Source organism: Rhyacophila brunnea, unplaced genomic scaffold (genome assembly GCF_057557595.1).
Source record: "Rhyacophila brunnea isolate RB1 unplaced genomic scaffold, BYU_Rbru_1.0 scaffold_15, whole genome shotgun sequence".
NCBI lineage: Eukaryota > Metazoa > Arthropoda > Insecta > Trichoptera > Rhyacophilidae > Rhyacophila > Rhyacophila brunnea.
The window spans coordinates 26704953-26730789 of NW_028232806.1; the positions used below are offsets into that span (position 1 = coordinate 26704953).

The 25837-nt window shown below is 29.7% G+C and overlaps 1 protein-coding gene across 1 annotated transcript in view; it reads left to right on the plus strand.

Moving 5' to 3' along the window:
- LOC147075080 (uncharacterized) overlaps positions 1–24835 on the plus strand; it is a 199803-nt gene extending 174968 nt beyond the window's left edge. Inside the window, exons 2-5 of the mRNA XM_085943306.1 lie at positions 19305–19405; positions 20720–20894; positions 22648–22865; positions 24135–24835. Coding sequence (XP_085799432.1) covers positions 19305–19405; positions 20720–20894; positions 22648–22865; positions 24135–24835 — 1195 coding nt within the window. The remainder of the gene's footprint in view (positions 1–19304; positions 19406–20719; positions 20895–22647; positions 22866–24134) is intronic.
- The last annotated feature ends 1002 nt before the right edge of the window (positions 24836–25837 follow it).

Consider the following 25837-nt stretch of genomic DNA (forward strand, 5'->3'; position numbering starts at 1 on the left):
ACATAATATTCTTAATATGTAGGTCAACATTAAATTAAATATATTTAGCTCACAATAATATTTAATCTCCCTACATATAGCACACTAATTTAAATATTCTAAATACATAATATTGTTTTATTTTTCTTATTCTGATGGGTGTTTCACAATAATTATGGATCAAAATGGATCCTGAGATATTTGGACCTAAAGTTAAAACTCCTTTTATAAAATTCAGGATTGTATTCACTGTATATACTTACCATTATATTTTGATAGTACATGAATCAATTAAAATAAATAGTCGAAACATAAGGTATATTCAGGTTTTATTAATATTAGAAAATTAATGTTAAGCAAATACCTACTTTTTTATACTGCTGAAAGAACTGTCAAAATGGACATAATTTATATTTAATCTGATGTATTATCAATATACTAGTATTGCCAATTATCCAGAAAATTCTAAGGCTACGATTATGATGTTAACACACAATATAGAAATATGTTTTATCTACCAACTGAAATAAAAAAAAATCGAATTAATGAAAATTTGAATTGATCCATAATTATTGTGAACCACCCATATGTTCATTAAATTTGTTAGATTGTGGGTCGGATTTTTATCGACCACATGATGAGCCTAATAATAATGAAAATTTTATATATTTTGAGATAATAATATTTTAACCAATTAATTCTTGAAAGTTTTTAAATTATAGATTAGCTGTTGTGGTCCTTTTCCCACATTTTCTTAGGTTTTACACATTTTCAAAAGGCAATGTGGAGGTTTTTCACATCGCTCCAGACCCTTGGACCTCATACAATTGATAAGGAAGCATAGCATTTACCCACTTGTGCCAGTCTCAAGTAACGTACATAAAGAGCCACTAACAAATTTGAAACTAAAGTAGGGCGTAATTAAGACTCTATGGTGAAATGGGAGGTGTCTAATGACCCAGTCTGTATGTGCGGCTAGTTACAAAGCATTGAACACCTGTTCTTATGCACGTCATGTCTACTGAAATGCAATTTTATTCATGTGAAGAAAACGAGGTTACTTTTACAAATTTCTGAGTGGAAGAGTGACTTCTTGAAACAGTTGAAAATTCCGACATGAAGAATAAAAATATATATTCATTCATACATAATTTAAAAATAAATATTATGACATTCTGTAAAATATTATACCCAGCAGGATTTATACCACCCTCCGAGATGCACTTGACCACTAAGCTGTAAGTATCATATCGAATAGCGACAAAGTTGACTAGTGGTTTTTACAATATTCTCTGAAGCCCTTTCTAAATTTCGTTATTATTGGCAGTCGGCTTTTATATTAATTTAAATCAAAGTATTAATTATGTACCCTAATTAAAAACCGACGTCAGGATCTCTCCAAATTTTTGTTATAACGCACTCGTCCTTGCTGATAGTTTAATAAACTATTCAACGAATAATTCAAAAGAAAGAAGAACGTAACATTATTTATTGAGCATACCTATATAATTTTAAAACTCATTAGAGAAAATTATATATACCTAACTACTAAAAAAAATGTTGTGAATTATTCGCTGATTAAAAGAAATGGATTCTTATAATATATTTATTCAAAGAACAAAACATCGTCTCAATTCAACACCTTCCCTTTTTCTATCATTTTCAATATGCATGTTTAAATAATATATTTAAAGATTTTGAAATAATGGAGTTAAGTATTTTTAATTTTATTAACATAATTATCATTTTAGAAGGAGGTACTATAATTTTAACAAAACCTTGACCCAAATAGTACAATAATATTACATTATATAATCGTCAATTTATTATTCGACTACTAACTAACATTATTCTATATACTAGAATTAGTTTTCATTTTGCATATATCCATTATATTTGGTATAAACCTTTGAAATATTATCAGTATCTAGTACGTCATGTCCAGGCAGATAATAATATTATTATAAGTTACTCATAGTAATTTGCTAATGGTCTTAGAAATTGACTTGCACACCCAACAGAATATAACAGGCATGCAGTCAACCCTTATTGACGTGAGGCATGTTATCTAACGAAACTGTCTATTGGAAATAATATATTATGTGCTAAATACTGTTGTAGTTGGATTGAGAATTAGGTCAATAATTTTAATAAAGTAATAGGTAAAACTTAATTTACACAAGGTGTAAAATAAAGTCATTTAAATCTTTTCACATAAAACATTAGAGAAAGAGCAACGTCAAACTTTTTTATACCAAATGTCTTATAAGTAAAACAAAAAATAATTCTTTCAATCAATATAAAGTTTGTATTATAATTTTTTATTATTTTTTATTAATTTAATTTTATAAACTTTACAAACAGTTTGCGTTGAAATATCAAAGAAATAAAAACGATAGTCGTTTATTTTATGCCTACAAGTAGCAGGGGTGGAAGAATGCTGTTAAAATTCGACATAAATAGTGCACATTAAACTTTTTCAGTCATACTTATTTGTTTTCATTGAACTAATAATAAAATTTGCAGATGGTGCTGGTTTGTTTTTAAATATAATTAAACCCTGTCTAAACCAACCCATAATAGTTTACGTATACTATGGGCGATCCGCGAAAATATTGCATACTTTTTCAGTCATACTTATTTCTTTTCTTTGAATAAGAATATAGATATTATTACAGATGGTGTAAGTTAGTTTTTTTTTAAACCACTACCAACTACTGGACCAAACCATAATCGATACAAAATATCTATAATAGTAAAAAAAGCTTTGGTAAGGAATAAAAAACTGAATTCAGTACCTTTAGTTTAAATTTGGAAACCGCGTGGGCTTAATTTTTCTCACCACAGATGGAGCTCTGTACAAACAATTTATTATTGGTAATGCAATACTTTGGATAGAATTCAAGACGATATAACTTTTTATGTAAATACAAGTTTAATTAACATTACAAAACATTTATTAAATTATTATTGTGTAAAGTAATTGAACGCTATTTTCGTCTTCTTTTATGAACGTAATCAGTCATTTAGATTGACGATCATTTTTCTGTATTTTTTAAGAAATAATTTGTCCATATAATTTATATTTTTAGCAATCGAAGCGCCTAGTTTCAAAAGCCCCTAAAACGGTTTTTGAAAATTTTTGACTTAGATATGTAGTTAGATGAATATTTTTTTGACCTATATGAAGGCCAAAGATTGCGAAAAAACGCCAAAATTCACCAATACGTATCAATCAAAAATTAGGGTAAATTTCAAAACCCGCTAAAATGGTTTGGTGTGCTTTTCAAATACCGCTAAAATGGAAAGCCAAAATACTCTTTAGAATGTAACGGATTAAAAAATAAATACATAAAGTATACAGATTTAATAGATATGATTTTTTTTCATTTTTCTCAAAACTACCTAAAATCGTTTTTCTCATTTTTCTCAGAACTACCAAAAATCGTTTTGAGGGCTTTTGAAACTAGACGCTTCAATCTTCAACAAAAACAGTCATATTGTAATGTTAAAGCTAAACTTGGACATAAATGAGTTAAATAAAAACGTCAAAAAATGATGTAATGAAAAACGATGCAAAAGTATTGATTATTAATCAATTAATGAATTTTATACAATAAAACGTATTCTATTCTTACCAATTTCATACATTACAATGTTGATTTCATATGGCAATCTAAGATACTGTTTATAGATTTTTAACAACCATGAGAATAAATTGGTTAAAAAATGCAAATATTTGTGATCTTATATAATTAGAAAAAAAAGAAAAATGTGTTTAATAATTTACAGAAATTTTAGTATACTTAGTAAAATACTACATCTCAAATAATGACATAATATAAGTACCCAAAAATATACCTGCATACTACAAAGCCAACATGAGATATTTTTTTGTAAAATCGTGACGTTAGCAGGACACCTTCTCCTTTCCATAATACTTGATAATTAAATGATTATTAAAAACTAAATAATATATCCCGCGAAGCAGTATTTACCTTGTCAGTGTTGTCTAAATATTACCTATTTATTTAAATATAATGTTATATAACTTTTCAGATGTGGTAAATAAAATGTAAGTATAAATATTTGTATATTTTGTATATAGTGATATAAATGAGAAACACAACTACCTAATACCTGTTAAAATTATAATTATACTGAATACGAATGAATATAGAATTATATTTTATTGCAATTTCAATCAAATAATTTTAAATTTATTTTATTTTACGTCAGAGTAAATGAAATACGACATTATATTTGTTTGAATTAAACGTAATATAAATATGTGACTATGTTAACAGAAACGACTTGCGCTTCACAGATCTGAAACTATTTAGTTGCAGCATAAGTATTCATGATAATTTATATAATACGCCATTCAGTTTGTTTCTGATTTGAATGAATGAATGACATATTACATAACTATATATACCTATATATATTTTTACGTTTATTTAACTTGAAATAGTTCTAGAATAAAGCCAATGACATTGATTACCTCCAACACACCCCTGAATTTTTCCATAGTTTTCCATATATAATTCACCAGCGTTCCCTCTTTTTCCAATCGAGTTAAGGTCCATTTGGGAGGAGTAAAAAGTTCTACCGTCACTCGGCACCCCCTTCGCTTCAAGCTCTCTGCAACGAGACAAGGGGTTGTTTATGAACTTTTGTTTTTTCATGCGGTCAACCACTTTTACTTGGTGGCGCAGTATTTTCAAAGTCATGCACTGACAGCGAATGAATGATGTCAGAACCGAAAGTACTCAGCGCATGCTGTGCTCAAAAATATAATAATTTACTTTAAGCCTCGTGAAAATAGTATATTATGCTTGACACTTGAATAAAAATCTAAAACAATATAATATGTCGTTATTATATAAATTGTTTTCACTAGTATAATATATCAATATATGTTTTTTGGAGTAAGCGTGTGAAATGATTAATTAATATGATGTGTTTACTGTTTTTTATAACTGTGTCAGTTTCTAAGCAAAGCTTGATTTATTGTGAATTTGCATTCAATGAATGTAACCGAGGCTACGTCGGAAAAAACCAAAAGCTTTAAAAAATAGAGTTACGAATTGTATAATATTAGCCGAAAAAGTAACATTAATTTAAAAAATGTATATACATTTACTATCTAGGTAATTGAAACTGATCATAACTTTGTTGAAGATAGTAATTACAAAATCTTTTATTACATGAATAAAGCGCGCTTATCTCATAATCCATTCATGGTAATATCCTTAACACATACAATGTTGCTGTTTTTAACAGGTAATTGTTAAGTATTCCCGATAATCAGGCTATGGAAAAATCGTTACCATTATTTTTTTAAGAGGTTTTTTAAATACCTACTGATATTTCCATAAATACATATAATTCACATATAAATAAAGGATATATTTTATTGAAATAAATTATAATCATAATTGTATTTAATTATCAGAAATAAATAAATATATTAGCAGCAATCATAATATATTATTAACTAACATTATTTTTTGTTATGTTCTTTACGATTTTTTCAATAGAAATTTCTAATCAACCTACTCAATTACAACTTGGAATTTTATCAACAACCCCTTTGTCATATTACATACTAGCTAGTTTTCTAACCCAACCTGATAGCATTGACAATAATTAAAATATTACATAAACTCAAATGTAAATTTCAGTACGTGGTGAGCTTTATTAAGTATCTTAAAGTAATCCTTGTAGGTATGTTGTGAATACCAAGTGATCAAATAATTTTATCGGTATTATAGTATTACTTGTTTTTTAAACCTCATAATTTCCTATAATCAGTGTTCATTCACTTATCTAAATAGTAACTATGAACCAACACCTATATTTTTCCTTAATGACTGCTATAAATATATATGTAATAGAATATAAAATGAAAAACTAACTTTTTTAAATATAAAGCTTTATTTGTGCTCAGTGACTAACTGGTCAACATTTTAAACATTCTGTATGATAACACCCCATTAGATTGTACCCACATACTTACATAAACATTTAACTGAAAACTTTGTTTGGATAACTAATTAATATGGTTGAATTGAACTCAGCTAGGTTCAAATAAGTTTGGAATAAATTATATTGTTCTCGGGTTTACCAAACAAACATATTGCTTCGTATCTACCCAGTTATTTATTTTTTTGCTATATGATATTTATGCACCTGCCTATATAAAAACATATTATTATTCGCAGTATTATGGACGGGCTGGGCGAATGACGATTGGGCGACGGACAACTGGGCGTTAATTTTCAAGGTGTTATAAAAATCTAAATAATGAAATACATTCTCTTTATTTTTTATTATTTGACTTAACAATCCGATATATCCGCTGACCAATGAGGTTTTTTAATTACATGCTTTAGATCAAATCCATTAGAATTTCATTTAATCAAAGTTATTAATACCTGCTTAATATTGATAATGGTATAAAATACGAAATAACTATGAAATCGATCACCTTTTGCTAATATTTACCTGATTCGGTGCATCGCTTGTTCAATAAGAACACTTTCGGGAAAATGTTCGGCTTCTTAGTTCCAGGAATCTCATGTCTCTGTTTTCAATAAACTGAAAAATAAAATTGGCTCATAAAGCTGTAATACTTTTTTCTTGTACATACAAAATACTTCTTTTGAGCCGTATAAAATAATAATTTATTGAATTAAATTTGAAAGTTGGTTACAATGTCGGTAATGTCCATCAGCTGATATTAATTTTCTATTAAATAGGGTACATATTAATATGTAATATGTTATATCATTTCTATTGTTTTGTGTCAGGGAGTAATTATATTATTACGTATTTTTAAAATGACAGTTAATGCAAATAACTGATATTGCGTCAGTTATTCAATAAAATTCTACAAATTTATATTAACATGACTACCAATATCACGAAACTAATATGGCTAGAAAACAAATTCATATAATTCTAGTAAAATTAAAATCATTTTACTATTTGGAAAGTGTTTTATAATTTTTAAATCATCTTAAATTATATATATCATCGATTCTATAACCCAATATAACCGTTTCATGCATCAAAGAAACATGGGTATCTACAATAACTATGCAATCTAAACTAATTATGAAATTTAATAAAATATTATTTCATTAACTTAAAAATATTAAGTAAATTATAGTACACGAGAAAACAACTTGATAATGTATGGAATTTCAGTGGTATAAAAAAACCACGTATAATTTTATTAAGCAGAGTGAGGATATTACTATACGGGAAACACCCGGAATAATTTATCTTATCTCTCCATACATTTCCATGAACCCAAGGTCCATTAGGCCGGGTTAATTCGTTGAAACCACTGCACTAGCAAACTTTCCAAGTAGTGCGTATTATTTATTATAAACTTTGCAAGGGTAAAAATACTCCGCCCTAGTAAAAAGATCCCCTACAACAAAACAAAACAGCTTCTTTGCACTACGTAATTTAAGTTTATTATATTAATAATCCTTCGGGAAGGGTTCAGTTTTCCTATAATACCTACACTTATTGTGTTTGATGTCTCAGCATTATCATCGTAAGCCTGAATAATTGATGCACTGCTGGGTGAAGGCCTTCTGAAGCTGCTTAGTAATTGTGAGCCATCTGGTTTTAGTTTGGACCACAGAATAGATTAATAGAAGATAAATGCAAAGCCAATCATAGACCAAGACTTTGAAACCGAATTTTATCAGTTAACCAATTATTGAAATACAAAACCTCCGGAATGTTCTAAAATTTTACCAATATTTAATGAGCGTTTCGGTTACGTGACAAACTTTAATGCATACAGACGTAACTATTGATAATAACATAGTATACATTAACATAGTATGTTTAAGTTTATTCCATATTTATCTCCACTTGAGAATTAAATATTACTAACTGCTATCACATCCAGAATGTTACGAATTATGCCCTGTATGTGACGGACCAATTTATGACTATATTTTTCTAGCATTTATTCACACACCAAGTGAAATTTTACCCTTCTTCACATCTATCATATCACCAACACTTTCTTATCCTCATCATTGTAGTCTTTTAAGCGTTATGTCAAATATGAACTTTTCCACGGTGCATAAGATTGTGTTACTTATGGTTTTTAAATTTCTCTTAAATTGAGGGTACATGTTTCATGTGCATACTTAAGCAGCGTTGGTAAATATTGTTTTTAAACTTTATTATGAAGGTATCATGGAACGACTTTTGTTTGGCATCAGTTTGGCACAGAAATTTTTCTATTGCCTTTATTCTAATAGGTTTAAGTGTTTTTTTTCAATTTGAGTAATTTTATTTACCTCATGTTTTACCTTTCGACATTGTCAAACATTATACATACTCTTTTCTATTTCTTTCGACCATGTTCGATCCTAATAGGATCATAATATGGGGCTCCACAGAGTAGAGGTTTGTATTGACAGATTTTGTTTTTTACGACAAATGGATGTTAGCCACTTGCTCAACCTATTAGGTCCATACCCTGACACACACAAATTGATAAACAATATGTGTACTTGCGAGAGCCAGAATTCGAGCCTGGGACCCACGGCGTTAAAGTCTAACGCTTAAGCCGCGCGGCCACAGTGGGCGTATACATACTCACCAAAGGAAAATCAATAAATAACTAATATTATATATTTTAACACTACAACAAGTCATGATACCTAATGACAATAGTGCAATTAAACAGTAATATAGTGATAGAAGTGAATCAATCAAAAACACCTAGGCTTTGAGAAAATTACATAACAATAGGGTGATCCCATCGGTAATAGAACACGTAGCTCCCGAATGAAAGGCATTGAACGCAAGGCTTACGCATTGAACTACGAGAGCCGACAATTCACAACTGGCATAATTATAGTAATATAGTTAATTACCATTTATATAATATCATAATAATATCTACATTAAAAGATGGTTATATAATTTACATAAAAATAAACATGTAATTTACATAATTACTCAGTAAAGAATTACAATCTGAAGTATGAGAGAATTTGAAATGTGTATAAATATCGTACATTAACATACATAAGCAAACAAAAAGTAAAATATTGAAAACTATATAAACATCAGGTATTAATTATAATTTAAATTCTGAATTCATGAAGTACCCTCAGGATAATATACTTATTTTGACGTATTTGTGCGACAGAGACACCTAAACTTTTTTCAACCATGCTTTAGCGATCGTGACATGATAAAGTCTACACATAGCACCTCTGGACTTTGAACTACTGTCCAAATTTACCACTACTGACAAGTAATCATTTAATTAAATAAAGCTAAGTAAATTATTAATACATTTTTTACACTATATTATTAATAAAATTGAGTTATATATTTTGAGTCTACTAACTGATAATGAAACCGAGAACTAGAACAGTAGTAATATATAGGTTAGGTTGGTTTTAATTTCAACCTGGCTTGCCGGTTCTTCAAGCCAACCAGATTCCGGCGTCCTAGATGGCCACTAAATACTATCTATAGAGTGTATACGGCGGATCTACGAAATGCTGGTTTGACCTGGAATGATACAAGAAGACTGGCGAGCGACAGAGATTATTGGAGGCACGTTGTGGTATCCATATTCTCCAACTAAGCAGCGGATATGACCGAAGAAGAAGTAAATATAGGTTTTGCTATATTCATTGGACTACGATAACCACTATAAAATGGTTTATAAGTACAAGATTTACACAGGCATTCGCAAAATTTGCTGCGTCATATAGAGGACGGAATAATTCCGATCCCGCCTTAGATTCATCACTTTCAACTCCTGACTCCTCTGTTTAGGCAGAATTTCAGTACACGGGTAGAGAGTATACACTTCATGTCATTAAAAATAAATGACGGCAGAGCAAGTCAAGACTATTTTTATTTTCTAAAACTCTTTCTTTAAGCACTAAGGTGCATGGTTGCTACATCAGTCTCGTGCAGCATCGCTTCGGGACAAGGAAGTGTGGCATTAAAATCTTTTCATTCAGACACGTTTATAACGTCATGGAAGGCGACCGTGCACAAACCGCATATACATGGCGGGTGGAGATGCGGAAACTCAGAACATTGTCTTCGAATATCCTTTTCAACGTACCTATTATAAAAGACAGCATTATATATTTTCAATTTCAGATAGTTTTATCCACAGTAAGATGGTATAAGTTATAACATACGTATGTAGATTAAAATTTAGTATTCAGTAAATATTTCCATAAAACAATAACCATACAAAACAAGGATGGTTTAGAGTTGAGTGGATACTTAAGTCTTCACGTCATGTTTTAAATATTTTAATGTTTGTTTAGGTTTGTTTACCTTAGAATATTTGAGAATAATCTGGAATATCTTATAGTTTAGGTAAAGTTCAATAGAAATGATTGACTGTAGTAAAACTTTGTGATGTCTTAGTTTCTTCATATTTATAATTTTTCATAATTTTTTGAAGGTGTTTAGGTGGAAAAATTTATGCCTAGGTACATATTTTACAGTCACGTTTTTTAAATATATATAATAAAATTGAAGTATGTTATATGCTCATGATGACCGAGCGGTGAGCGCGTTGGCTTATAATGTCGTTGGTCTTAGGTTCGAATCTAGTCGGATTTGTTTTTCACAAAAGTTTTTCAATGTGAATTGTATTCAGAGTATGATGGAGCAAATGACCAATACCGATTTCTTGTTATAACAAAAATTTATTAGTTTTAGTTATTTTCTACTTAGAATCAGCAGGTCTATTCTTTACGGTTATCACTTTTGCGTTATTTCCATTCTTACAAATTAGCATGGAAGATATTCTTTATAATAAACGATTAGCGGCGATTATCTCTAATTACGAGGGTGGGTCAATAATTCCTTAGAAAAAAGCATTAAAACAGTTTTTATTTTTGTATTTTTTTTTTATTTCTCAACATAATCTCCTTGGAGCTCAATACACTTGGTTAGACGTTTCTCAATTTTATTTAAACCGTCAGAAAAATAAGTTTTCGGAAGGTCCTCAAAATAAGCATTTGTCCGATCGATGACTTCTTCATTTGAAAAAAAACGTTGTCCACTTAGCCATTTTTTTAAGTTTGGGAAAAGGAAAAAGTCACTGGGGGCTAAATCTGGCGAATACGGTGGGTGGTCGACCAATTCGAACTTCAATTCTTCAATTTTAGCCATTGATCGTAAACATGTGTGAACACGGGCATTGTCCTGATGAAAGAGGATTTTTTTCCTGTTTAAATGAGGCCGTTTTTCTTCAATTTCGTTTTTTAGCTGGTCCAATAAAGATGCATAATAATCCCCTGTTATTGTTTTTCCTTTTTCCAAATAGTCAACGAAAATAATTTCACGTGCATCCCAAAATACAGTAGCCATAACCTTACCAGCTGATTTTACGGTTTTCGCCTTCTTTGGACATGGTTTGCCTTCGCAATCCACTGCTTTGACTGTTCTTTCGTCTCGGGAGTATAGTGGTGTATCCATGTTTCATCTACAGTCACAAAGCGACGAAAAAATTCATCCGGATTGCGTTGCATGAGCGACAACAGGGCTTTAGAGGCCACCACCCTATTGCGTTTATTGTCGACTGTGAGCAAACGCGGCACCCATCTTGCAGAAATATTTTTCATGCCCAATTTGTCATGTAAAATAGAAATGACGCTACCTTTTGAGATCCCTGTAACCTCAATTATCTCACTCAACTTTAATCGTCGGTCACTTAACACCATATCGTGGATTTTATTGATCATTTCTGGTGTAGTCACCTCTACAGGACGTCCTGAGCGTGGTTCATCCTTTGTTGATGTACGACCACGTTTAAATTCATTTAACCAGTTATAAATAGTTGCAAGTGAAGGAGCAGATATGCCGTGAACTAAATCCAACTCATTTTTTATTTCCTTTGCTGTTAACCCTTTTATATTAAAATGTTTAATAACAGCTCTAAACTAAATTTTCTCCATTTTCCATTTTTCCATTTTCCACAAGCAATTTTTTTTTTAAATGTACGAGAAACACACAACAACCCGACCAATCTGATTGAAACTTCGCAGCATACTGAATCGGTAGTGCCGCTGCATGAAAACAAACCGCTTACAGTACTAGTCGCGCCACTTGTCGGCTTTTCTAAGGACTTATTGACCCACCCTCGTATTTATAAAACGTAAAAAAAATTAGGTTGGTAGACATGTCGGTAAAATTCGGATATGTTCGTAATGTAGAACCCAAGTGGATAAGACCGAACACAAGTGGATAAAAAACGAGCGCCATCTAATCTATAACATAATCTACAATTTTCTTAGTCATGTCATTGTAATTGCAGCAAAACATTCTTGCCTCTCAATTATAAATAATATATTGTAAAATTGATATACTCTGTCTCATTCTCACGTTAGCATGGCGCTGTTAAAAGATATCACCTTTTGACAGTTCAGACGGTTAACTTTAAACTTAACATAATTAACAGCCAGAATACGTATAGTGATAAATTTGATATTATATTTATCACAATTATCTCCCCTTTTTAAAGTGATATGTGATATGGTTAACTTTATTTTTATACAAATTTCAGATAGAGCTTTTTTTATTCAAAAATTTTAATAAAATGCAAGAATTATTTTTTCGCTACGAATTGAATCAAGAATATTCTATTATTTTAATACTCGTAGTTTGCTAGATTTGTTAATTTTGTTTCTGTTAGGTACTGCTAACAATTAATAGCAGGTAATTACGCTGATAGGGTGTGTACAACGTTTTCCGAGTTTTATTTTTTCCTACAATATATTTACTAACTCATGTTCATTAAAAACATATGTTCAAAATAATAAACCCACAACTGACCACATTGTTAGCATAAACACTCTACCATATTCATACTCTTGCATAATTTCCTCGTGGGCCGCCATACATAATGAAAAAAAAGCTTGCCGCAAGTAATTTACGGTTGTAGCTTTCCGCATCCGTGTAGAGCGAATCTGTTCTACACTTTACCGCTTGTTGGGCACTGTGCTATTTTATATCCAGTATATTTTTCGTCGAGTATTTTCTTTTAGTTTTTTTTTTAAACGTGGACATTTTCAAATGGGGCAGAACTCTTGTTACGTTTTTACTGCAATATAAATAAGTAAACTGGCTCTTTCAAAAGATTTATTTTAAAGTTAGGATATATTTTTTTAAATGAAACGAAATAAAAAAGACTCTTAACTATTTGGTTGACCATGTTTCTATAATAATGACGAAATCAGTCACACAACGATCGAAATCACAAATTAAGAATAATAAATTATTATTAAAGTCATATAATAGGTACTAATATTTATTATATCCTGTTAGAGTATAAGTTTTATAACTTTGCACTTTTTTGCACTTTTTCTACAGTGATGCGCCTTTTTGCCTGATTACTTCGCATAAAAATACTCGTAGATAAAATTTAATGATATTTACTTGTAAATGCAAATTGAGTTAATGATGCCATCTTGTGGAGAATTTTATAAGCTATTAGATTACATTAAAAATAGTAAAAATCATTGTTATAATACTGACCTCAGAAAGAAAACATTGAAATTCAAAAGAATGATCACTATGACAAATATTTGACACAGAATATATATTTATATATTTTTTATTTCTTTCCAAAAATATATATTTAACTAGAGTGAATTCTGATTGCAATTAATATTAAACTGACATGTAGGAACTTTTAATCTCGATGTTTATTAAATAATATAACAAGGAAGTAATTAAGTTTTTCAGTTTATCTCAAAACTGAATTAATGTGACAATGATCTTTCTTTTCGCACAACCCTTCGTAATATGTTAAAGAAATATTTTTAGAATAATTATTACACCATTTTCATCCTAGAGCTGGAGTGCAAAGTTATGAAGCGTATACTCTACGCTGCAGTATCAGAGCATGATGCACAGTGTCAACCTACATCCCTCGGTCCATCACAACGTCTCGCGTCTCTTACAATGTGATACCTGCACCCCGTAGATCACTTTTGTAACATCGCTGAAGGATGAAGACAGCAAAGGTGACCAAAGTCTTGTGAGTGCGCCACTCTACGCACTCTTTGGTGGCATTCATAACATCATAATAATATATGAGGGCTCTGGAAACAAAAACGGCAGTCTCCATTTTACAACGTTTTTATTAGGTCGTATTCTTATTTATCCGGTACAAATCTTACAATCGATTTTTATCTAGCTTCCCTGATTAGCTAGACATTTGAAACTTTTATAATATATCAGAACACGATGCCAATGCATTTTTTTAATACTTTTAGCTATCTTTAAGTAGAATTGAATTAATTTTCAGTTAATTCTGTTTTGTATGAAAACTTATTTCGGAAGAAATCCGTAATCCCATCCACTATTATTGGTTGCTTGGGGTTTGGGGTTTTAGCAACTAAACTATTAATATATACGTGCGTTACTATAGAAATCCAAACGACATTTAAGTATTATTTCTATCAAGTACAAATTTTTTTGATCGTTTAAGCTAGCAAGTCAAGTTTATATGATTCAACAGAATATTTAAAAACGTTGTATATAAAAGGTTCTTTTTATCTTGTAATTATTCGTTATATGTTGGCAAGTCATTAAAAATGTGTTACATCTTTTTTATAGGTATAATTTCTGAAAAAAACTATTAAAACATAATAAATATATATTATTAGTATACAAGTAACATTGCAAAATTGCTTTTTTAAAGAAATTATATATTATATAGTAAAAGTGGAAGATTTTTTAAATGACGTGTTAACTGAGACTGCCGTTTTTGTTTCCAGAACCCTCATAATATATAAGTTACGTGAATTGTCTCTTCATAATTTCGTCAATCACCGAAAACCGACATATTAGATTACAAACTCAAGTATTTTTAACGTGGCCGTACCATCATTAAATGTTGCGATCTTAGCAAGGTGCTAGGTAACACTCATGTGTGCATAATATTTTTTTAGGCACACACAATTTATTTGCAATCTATTAACATACCATTCAGTTAAAATGTAATACTATATTTTTAGACAAAAATATACAATAATTTATGTAACGCCAGTGTGTTTTTAAAAAGAAACTCATTTCGATTCCTAAGTTCCGTTGAAAACTTTGTAAACGTCATGCACATTAGATTACATATTTTTATGGTAAAAGAAACAATTTTTCATTGCATATTATGTACTTTCTTTACTCTGGTACCACGTAGTGCAAGTTTACTTGAATACGAAGAAATGTTTATTTTTATTTTCCTCTATTCAAATACTTACTACTTCCCAACAACTTAGTATCTAATATATATCTGATATATCAGTCCACAATGAATAGTTACATCAATATTTACAGTGCTGCATTTGAGATATTATGAAAAAGGTCATGGTACATTTTTCAGTTAACTGACGTTCTGTTTATAGTGAAATTACTTCTTCGGGTGTTAGTTCGTTCAATGGAAATTTTATAAGCGAGTTGAAAATTGAAACTGAATCTCTCGCTATCTCACTCACAGTATCAGTCAGTAGAGAGAGTAACTAATGACCTACCAATTAATTGTTATAGTTTAAATAAGTTGAACTACTAGATAATAATTATAAAAAGTGTCTTATTTTACTTATAATACACCGATAACTGCGTTTTTACATTGTTATCAAATGGATATTTCCCAATATACTTATTCTTTGATAATATAGTATTTTACTACATTATTATCACTACATGATTGTAATCATATCCTTCATCCAGAACCGGACTCCCAGACCAGAATAGTTGGCTTCCGTCCGCTTTACCTACTGCTAAGGTTAAAGGGGGACATGCTCGGCGTAGGTCAAAATGGAGCTTTTATTGCATTTTCAAACCATGATCCTGGACATTCCTTAAACGTTATAGATAATCTATTTATATAATTTTGAAGCTTTATTATTCTTTATATTTATTTTAAACATTTGATGACTGCATAAAATATTTTTATTACATAAAATAGTATTCTTTTAAACCTCTCTCTGTAATGTTTTAGAATATAGTCATATTTCGGTACATGAATGTGCAATGGTGTTAAGATTTTTTACATTTATTAATTTTTTAACGCATTTATAAAACCATTAGTATAATTTATGACGAAATAATTTTAGTAAAATATTTACAATACAAATTATATTGATAATCTCTGTGATCCCAAATTTGACAAGAATTGTGCATTATATTATTCAAAAAATAGGCAAGATTAACACATTTGAAGATAATTCTAAAGATACTAATTATAAGCTATGTTTTTGACCATTCAAGTGTGATAAACATCCTACGAATATTGATTGCTTTATAATAATTATTGACCTAAGAATAAGGTAGTGTTTTTTTGAAATACGCCATTTCTTTTGGCATTCCCCAGTGGTTAAGCTATAACATACGGTCGTAGCCATAAATTGACAAACTATAATTGAAGTAGGGAGTAAAATGATATTGACGCGCATGTTTGAACATGTACCATTTAAAAAAATGTACCTAACCGATTTATTTTTTATTTTTTTTAAGTACCTAATGTTTTGAATCCCCGTATTTTCCACGATCCTTGAAAATAACTATTGGCTTACATTTTATAAAAAAATAATAGTAGTGTTGAAACAAAAGTTTCAATGCACTTCTTAAAATGTCAAGCACTAATAGCATGTTGCTATGAAAAATGTACTGCATTCAAACTTGCTAGAATATTATTAGTGATGAAAACCATTTCACGTATGTACCTAATTACTTGCAGTTAATAGCTCAGCAAACTTTTCCAATATAAACGTCACTTTTCACACTGTACTCTGATGGCGATGTAATTAAAATTTTCTGAGAATAAAACATAGGTGCTTACTATATTATTTTAATCTAAAAGACAGTTTCAATATGAATTAATTCATAATCAATATAAATTCAAGCTTATCAAACGAAAGTAGTTTGTCACATACACATTTAATTATAGATATTTATGTTATACCTACTGTATATAGAATATTTGTTTAGGATAACATATTAGTACATAAATTATTCAAATGCATTTAATGTATTATTGAAATTAACTTTTTCATTCAATAAATAATTCACACGATTTGAGAAAATAACATTATTTTATTGAACATACCGACTTTGTTTAGCAAAAAGGGCGTAACCCTCGATTTTTCGAAAAGTGCTTTTATCAGATATTAACAATGTATACAACTAAATACACGTTCTGTAGAAAGGAAGTCAGCCGCAAATGCCAATTTATTATCTAAATTCAGGTTTTCATTAAGTTTTAATTTAACGAAAAAAGCATTTACCCTCAATTTTAATGATTTTTTTGTAATAACTTCTTTAATTATTAGTAAATCGCAGAGATATTACACCAAATCATCAATCAGCGTGTATCCAATGTCTGTGACTATTTTTTTTATTAATATTGAACCAAAATCATTCAAAAAGCGTTTTTTGCCTCTGCTGTAAAATTTGTTTTGTGTGGGTTACGCCCTTTTTCCTAAACACAGTCGAACGTAATTTGAAAACACCTCATAAAAACAATAACTAGTATAAAAATAGCCGAATTAACGCAATTTGCATAGCACTTCAAAAACGTAAAAACCACTAGTTATTTCTTTACATAGTATACTTAGTACATTGGCGCGAATCCAGTAAACGCGGATTCAAGTCCCGCTGGGTGTCATATTTTTAATTTGTTTTTCACGTCGCGGCGCTTTTCTCTATAAATACTCTACTTGCAGGCTCCTACCAGTATATGGTCGCTACGTTCGACCCTCCACACGCCTGTCGACCCTTCCACCGTAAGTATCGTAAAAGCCAGCCGGCAGAGTATGCCCTATTTGATGTACAGTGTCGCCATAGTGAGCTCTGACTCTTATAGGTTAAAAACATTATATACCTACATTGATTTTTATTAATTGTAAAAGAATAGTAGGTACTCATTAATTATTCATATTGTAATTGTACCTATATTGTTTTCAGTATTTATATGTATATATATTTATAATATTTATATTGTATACAGTTAACTTAAGTATCTCACCTAGTTTTACTATTACGCATACAATTTTTTAATTGATCATATTTTTTATATCACAAATAAAATTATATTATTTTTCATTTATCAGGCGCTCCTCACGAATACTCACTACCTACGATGTATTCAAACTCTTATAAATACATCGTGAATACATTTTTGAACACTGTGTATTGCAAAAGGCATCCAAACAGTGCATCGTTCAAAGTGGTTGTCGGCTCTCAAAAGCAATGTTTGAAAAAAGAACAAAATGGAAAATGTAAATCTCAAATAGTATATTATAATAGTAATATATTTACATATAAATAAGCACTTTATAATAATATGGCAAATCGATGTTCCAACATTAAAACCTCGTATCTGACAATAAATATTTTTGACAGGGGGAGTTAAAATGTTATACAAAAACTATTAAGTGAAATTAAATAAAAACAAAAATAGGCTTTATGCAAATATAATATAGTTAATTTTTCAATGTAATTGTATGTTTGTTTTTATTTAATTATTGAATGTCAGATACGAGGTGTCAATGTTAGACTATCGATATTATGAAATAAAACATATTATAATAATTTAATATTGTTAATGATAGATATAAATAAATATTAGACTTATTCATTCCATAATATATAATATAATATTAAACATGTCAAGTTTGAATCGATGTATTATTGTAGTTGTGATCTATTGACCAAAGCAGAGTCGGTTTGATTTTATTTTAAATTGTCACGTTTTTACCAAAACTCACGCTCTTTGTGGCGAAAACAAATAACATTTACAGCTTCGATTTCCGACATTGTTTGAGATACATGAAAAGAGGTCAGCTGACTGTCGGCTTTACGAACACGAATATGCATTCCATTAAAACATATATTTTTATAGACATGTTTGTTTTTCGGGACGAGAAAATGTATTATCTGGAAAACCTTTAAATAATAAAATAATAAAAATCAATTCTATAACCGCGCATGTTGTTTAATGATCATAATATGAATGTTCTTTGTCAAATGTGTAATTATAAATTATTAGTACCGCAATAAATGTGTTTTTTTGAAAATAATGTGCTATTCGTCAATTACCTATCCTTTGATTCGAGATTGTGTACAGTTTCTTGCCATACTCCGTAAAGTACCTTAAGCCCTAATATCACACTAGTATTATATTATACACCTTTGTAATATCAATGTATACATTGTATATATACTTATGTAATATCAATATAATATAATTGTTTTAAATTAACGTTTGGGTAACTATATTACTTTTATTTCAGGTATTGGTTGGGAGAATGTTCACTGGAAAACCAAATTAAAATACTTTCATTTCCTTTGGTAACTTTCTTTGGACTATGCCCATTTGTCAAATATAGTAGAGGTATGTACAAACTTATTCAACGTTCCAAGGTTTCTTTTTTAATTTACCGCTAACTTATCGATAACGTTTTTTTCTATTGCCATTTATTCCTTTACAATAATCAATTACCTTGCTCAATAAAACACTATGTTGTTGTCTTCACTTGTCATGAGCTACTAAAATATTGTTTTATTTATTACCTGAAATAAACTTTTAGTTCAACTGCCTAATAATATTTAATAATACTTATATTATAACTCACATATCTTGCATTTTATATAGCTTTAAATGGTTTGTTATATTGAAAATCAATTTATTAGTATCAAAAATAAATAATCTTAAAAATGTAACTATTTTACTCGATTAATGACGGGTTTTGGTATCTTACAAAAATGTCTCCATCTCAGGCGATTCAGCGTCCACTTTCCAATTATTTTCAAAAATCCCCCATTGATTAATCCATGATTTCAGCCTTGATTGTACAGGTCTAGGTACTGGGAACAGAAAAAATTAGTTATATACTAAAATAGTATAAGTGTCCCGGGTACTACATGCTGTGTGATGGTTAAAAATGAAGAATTTTGGGTATCTGTACGAGCTTATAATAGATAATAAATTTGTAGAAAATACGTGTACGTCATTATGATACCCTATCTTTTCTTATTTTATAAATTTACGTTTGATGACCGCAGAAAATATATTAATACCCTAAAAGAGTATTATTGTACATGTCGTCGTGTTGGTTATAGTACTTTTTCTAAATTATCATTTTGTCAATATGCATATATTATATTATATTTTAATGTTTATGTAATTTAACATTAAGTATATAACAAAATATATTTGGTAAATTTTTCAATGGCGTTCGTAATTGACTCGTAATTTTAGATAAATTGCAATATTTTGCATTCCGTATTGACTATAATTTATAATATTTTACAACGTATGTTTACTCGTATATCTTTATCGAATCTTTACTCAGACCTATACAATAGTACGTACCTATGTTAAATGCTATCCGTAACTTGTCATTGCCACCGATGCCCCTTGTGGTGTGGTTACCTGACCTCGGTGGGATGTGATCAATGTGAATGATTATTATACATTAATAAATGTCAAAATATTTTCAGATAATGTGCGTTGCTCTTATTTTATTTGTGCTGCAATATTCAATTTTTAACCATCTCTCGGTAATAATTTTACTTCGATTCGTTCTACTATTGAGTTTTGTGGATACGATTTGTTAAATTTATTGGACACTTACAAATAAAATTCTAGTTATGAAATACAAAAAAAAATATTCTGAAATCGTTATTGGTTTTTCTGTGTTCACAGCAAAAAAGCTCTGGAGTGCCTTTTCTTGCGTGCTTTTCATATACAGTTTTATGGGAGGAGCTTTGTTTCACTTAATGTACACAGAGAACGCAAAAGCAGAAATGATGCAAACGATTTGTATATTTTTTAGTGGACTCACGTGCACCATTAAATCCATTTGGCTTATCACCTCCAGGTATTTCTGATTCTTACTATTATAATTTTCCAGCGTTATTCATTCTTCAAGCAAATGATATATTATTTTTTAATTCTAAATTCCAAAAAAAGTCAAACCGAAACCTAAACAAAATTATGTAAGTTATTATTGATATGAAAATATTAACGCAAACATTGTATACACTATGTTCATGGGATGTAGTCCAATCTTGGGAATAAAATATTTATAACTTAATTAAATGAAAATAATCTTACTTATACCTACTCTTTTAATCCTTAGCACCACATTATTGAAATAAAACAGAATACTTATTCTTACTAAACCATTATTCGTTTACGCAACGAATAGAAAGACAAAGTAACATTCTATATATTGAACATACATATCATGTATGTACCTACTAGAAATAATCATATTTGAAAAAAAATACAATATTTAAATTCTATAAGCATTTCATGTAGTAACTACTAAATAAAATTATCATAATTAAGTAGATGGCCCGTAGCTTAATTGATTTAAGCATATTGGTCAAATACCATTAGATATACGGATTCCAATCTCTATGTGCGTCGTTGTTTTTTCAAATGTGATTTTTTTCTAGTAGGTAGTTATTTGAATAAATATTACATATTAGCTATGTAATATTATAACTGTTTTTTTATTATTTTAATTGATATTTCCTAAGCTGACCTCATTTAATCACTATAAGTATACTTAAATTATAAATATTTAAATTCAATTTCCATCAAGTATAATTACCGTTGGTTTTTAAAATTATGTTGTATGTTGTACCTAACCACCAAGCATTTTAGATATTTTATCATAAATAAATAACATATGAATTAATCATCATCTGCTGGGGTTGATTCAGTGCTGGATGAAGCCTACCCCTAGATAGTTACTTCCATATTTGTCGGTCCCGAGTATCACTGTAAAATTTAAAATATTGTAAGCATATTATTATATTCATACAAACTATATAGTAATACGATTATTCTACCAAAAGCATATTCTGATAAAATATGAAACATGCAATTTTATACAGTGAACTGATAATTCACATTTTAAAATGTGGTATTTAGTAGTATTTAAAAACATTGTAAAGGAATTTAAATACTTTTTTAAAGTTCTATTATAAACTGCCAATAAAAAAGTTTTGAAATGTGCATTCGTTAAACAGTATATATTGGCACTACAATTCATTGAAGATCATTAATTATTCCACTTTCCATTCCACTCTATCGACCGCAAATCCCGTCCAATGCCGTAGCTTCATGGATTCTATGTTTTTTACTGCAGTCTCTTCTTATTATTACTGGTCATAAATACATGGTCATTTTTATTATTAAAATTGAATTTAATTATAATATAATTATACACAATATATTAAATTGTGTTTAAGTATTCATAGAATTAGTATGTTTCATATTTAGGTATATATTTTTACTAGTAATTGCTAGCTAGTATTGTCTCAATATTATATTTTTTAAATATATTCAAACACTTAAAAAGGTGTTTATGAAAACCAAAACAATTTGTTGTTACTATGGATTTTTGATGTAATATATTTTTTTTCAATCTGTATTTTTTGACAAGTATCACTTAGTGAAGGTCAAAAGAAAATAAGACGGTTGTGGGCCGGACGTGAGTGCTCGCCGGACGCATTTGGCCATATTTTGAAGACCCTTTTATTAGGAGAGAATATTTTGTGTAATTTCTAATAATTTTAATGTAATCAAGAAATGAATCAAAAAAATGTTTTTAATTACAGTGATCAATTATCAGAACTATTAAAATCAGCTCGAAGAGACATCGAAGCAATACTGCCTGATTCTGTGGAGAGTGACTTGATGAAACACAACATGAAGAATACCAAAATTATTTCCTTAGTTTTTGTGGCATTGTTAAGTTTGTCTTGTATGCTATTATTCTTGGACAGCATTATCAGATCAGGACGTGTCATGCCGGATTTATCTATCACTTTACCAGGTGAATATTGCTTACTTACTTACTTCACCCTGTCACGCCCCAGTTTTAGGGCAAGTACAAAATCGCTTCACTTCTCTCGGTCCATCACCGCGTCTCGTACTTCTCGCCATGTGAGACATGTAGCAAGTAGATCACTTTTGTAGCACCACTGTAGTGTAAAGAAAGGTTGGCCATGGTGACGGTAGGCTTGGGGTGAATATTAAATCAACCATCAATTATTAGATTGTTGTCAAAGGTTCAGATAATTTAAATTTTGTAAGTTATTTATGTCAATAATAATCTACAAAAAATGTAAAGTAAATCTAATATAACGATATAATCATATTAAATTTAGTTTTTGAATACGAAATAATTAAATTAAATTATTAACTCGACGGTAATTGAATTTAGAAAAACCCTAATTTGAAACAGCATCAGAAAAAACTTTTAGATTTTGTCAACGTTTATCAACAACTTTTTCAATAATATTATGAATGTTTCCGACGAACCTGTTCCAAATAATGTATTTTTACTGAAAAATATTATGGCGATATTTTAATGGACTGTATATTTGGGTATGGGTTGAATTAATAGGGTAGACTTTGGAACCTTTGAAGTACTCTTGGATCTCGGGTCACTTACCTACATTTTTTTTATTTATTTAGTTGTATAGTTGGGTTACTTATTCACTCACCCGCAGTCATCCAGTATCTGAGCTGCTGTTTGCAATAATTATTATTGATCTTTTTATTGTTTTTGCGATCAAATCGACACTGAATTAAAATGTTCTCAAAAGACATAAAGGCTTAGAAGGTGAACTGGGAATTTCGACGTCATGTTAGTTCAAACATAATAATGTTATATTCTTAAAAATCCAGTCTTCAGTGTGTAAATGTTATTTAACTAATTAAAAATAGTCAAATTGATACGTATTTTCATTAATAAATAATGTGGTATATTAACTAACTCCTAGAGCATGGTTACAAATATAATAATGTAGGTAGATATTCTTTTATTATGACTACTTAAATTATTTTATTAAATTTTATTTTTTGATAGTTTTTGTATTTACTTTGCTTCATTCTAATTATTCAAAATATCAATAGTTATAAATAAATACTCTTAGAGCAAAATAAATAAATTAATGTGAGTGTTTGATGTTAAATAAATGTATAATTTATTGTGCATAGGCGTGTTGTATGCTTTTGTAACCCTTGCATTTATATTGTAATCTTGCGGAGAAAGTCAAGTATTTTTTTTATAATGTAACATTATCGTTTCTTTTCTCAGGTCTATATCCAAAATATCAGTCTCCAAACTACGAAGCAACTTATGTCATCCTCCTATACGCGGGTCTATTTGGCTGCGTCACGGCGTGCACGAACAACATCGTTTATCTCACACTGATAACGCACGTTAGATCGGAAATGTTGTGGCTAAGGGAATGCGCCGATCTCAGAAACTCAACGCATCTAAAAGCCATCAAGTTTTACCTCGAAACGAAAAAAGTCAAAGTACGTACCGACGCCTTAAAAACGGCGCCGCTTACGACGTCGGAGATGATGGATTTAAAGATGTTTTATCTCGTTTTAAAGCACAACGACATAATCAAATACATGAAAATAATGAGAAGTTTGTATACTAGGACTCTAGGCGGACAGTTCTTAGCGGTTCTATGCTGTATGGGAGCTATACTTTGCCAGGCTGATACGTCTAGTATAACACTTAACGCTGTTGTGGTTTTGAATGCCTTTGGCGACGTGGTTTTCTATTGTCATTTTGCCGAAGGTTTGGTCGGGACCGGGGACAGTTTTAACTGCAAGGGTTGGGAGGATTTGCCCATTAGGTCGCGCAGATCGGTTATTATGTTCGCCAACGCGCTGGATCGGACCCTCGCATTGGACGCCGGCGGGTTTTATTCGCTGTCCCATGAGAGTTTGATGGATATTATACAGAAATCCTACACTATTTATAATGTCTTTGCAAAGTAATAATCTGACCGCATTAGATTCAATATCTCTACAAAATATTCAAGTAGACACTTTTGGTAGATATATCTTTTTAATATGTAGGCTAATGGGTAATTTTAAACTCTGTATCTAGAAAATTATATTTCATTATACCTAGTAAAATAAACTGAATTTTTAATTCTATAAAATGTTTTTTAATCAGATAGATTATTCTGCTCTTGATTGAGACAATAAAAAATAAACGCTTTCTCAATACGTGTTGTTTTCTTTTAAAAAAGAAGTGTTTCTAATAAAATTATATTTAGTTTTTCACTTCACTAATAATTGATTACTTATATCAAAATAATTTATATTTTTGTTGATACAATTTACCCGTGATGGACGAATGCTACCGTATTTTTTATGAGCCGTAGGTAACAGGTTGAAATCCCAGGTCTGGAAATTAAACATGTATGTTTAGATACAGGCCATACAATTAATTGGTTGAAAATTCAGAATAATCAATGATATACCGAAACACAAATAAAACACAGTTTTTATACTAAAAACCAATAAATAAATCATTACGTAATTATCTATTAAAATGGTTTCATGCACAACATCGTTTTTTTATTTCTACGATATTTGTGATCGATAAGTTATCTTATTTTCGTTCTGAAGATAGGTTTATAAATAGTGCAACACAGCTATGAACATAAATAACTAAAAAAATTGTAGAATTGACTCATTTAGTGCTGACACCGCGACAGGCCATTATATATAATTAACTTGATATATAAATGTGGTAATTAAATATTAATTTACAGTTCAGCAGTGCAATACTTTTTTCTAAAAAATAGTACAGTTATGTAATACAGTAATTAAAAATATGTGATTTGGCAGACACTGCATGTGATATTTATTTTAATGGTAAATAATAAGGCACAGGGAAACATTTTGAGTAACACTTTAACTTTTTTATGTAAGAAATTATGTTGTTTGTGGTGTTGAAAAACTTTATATTTACCACCATCACACGCCAGA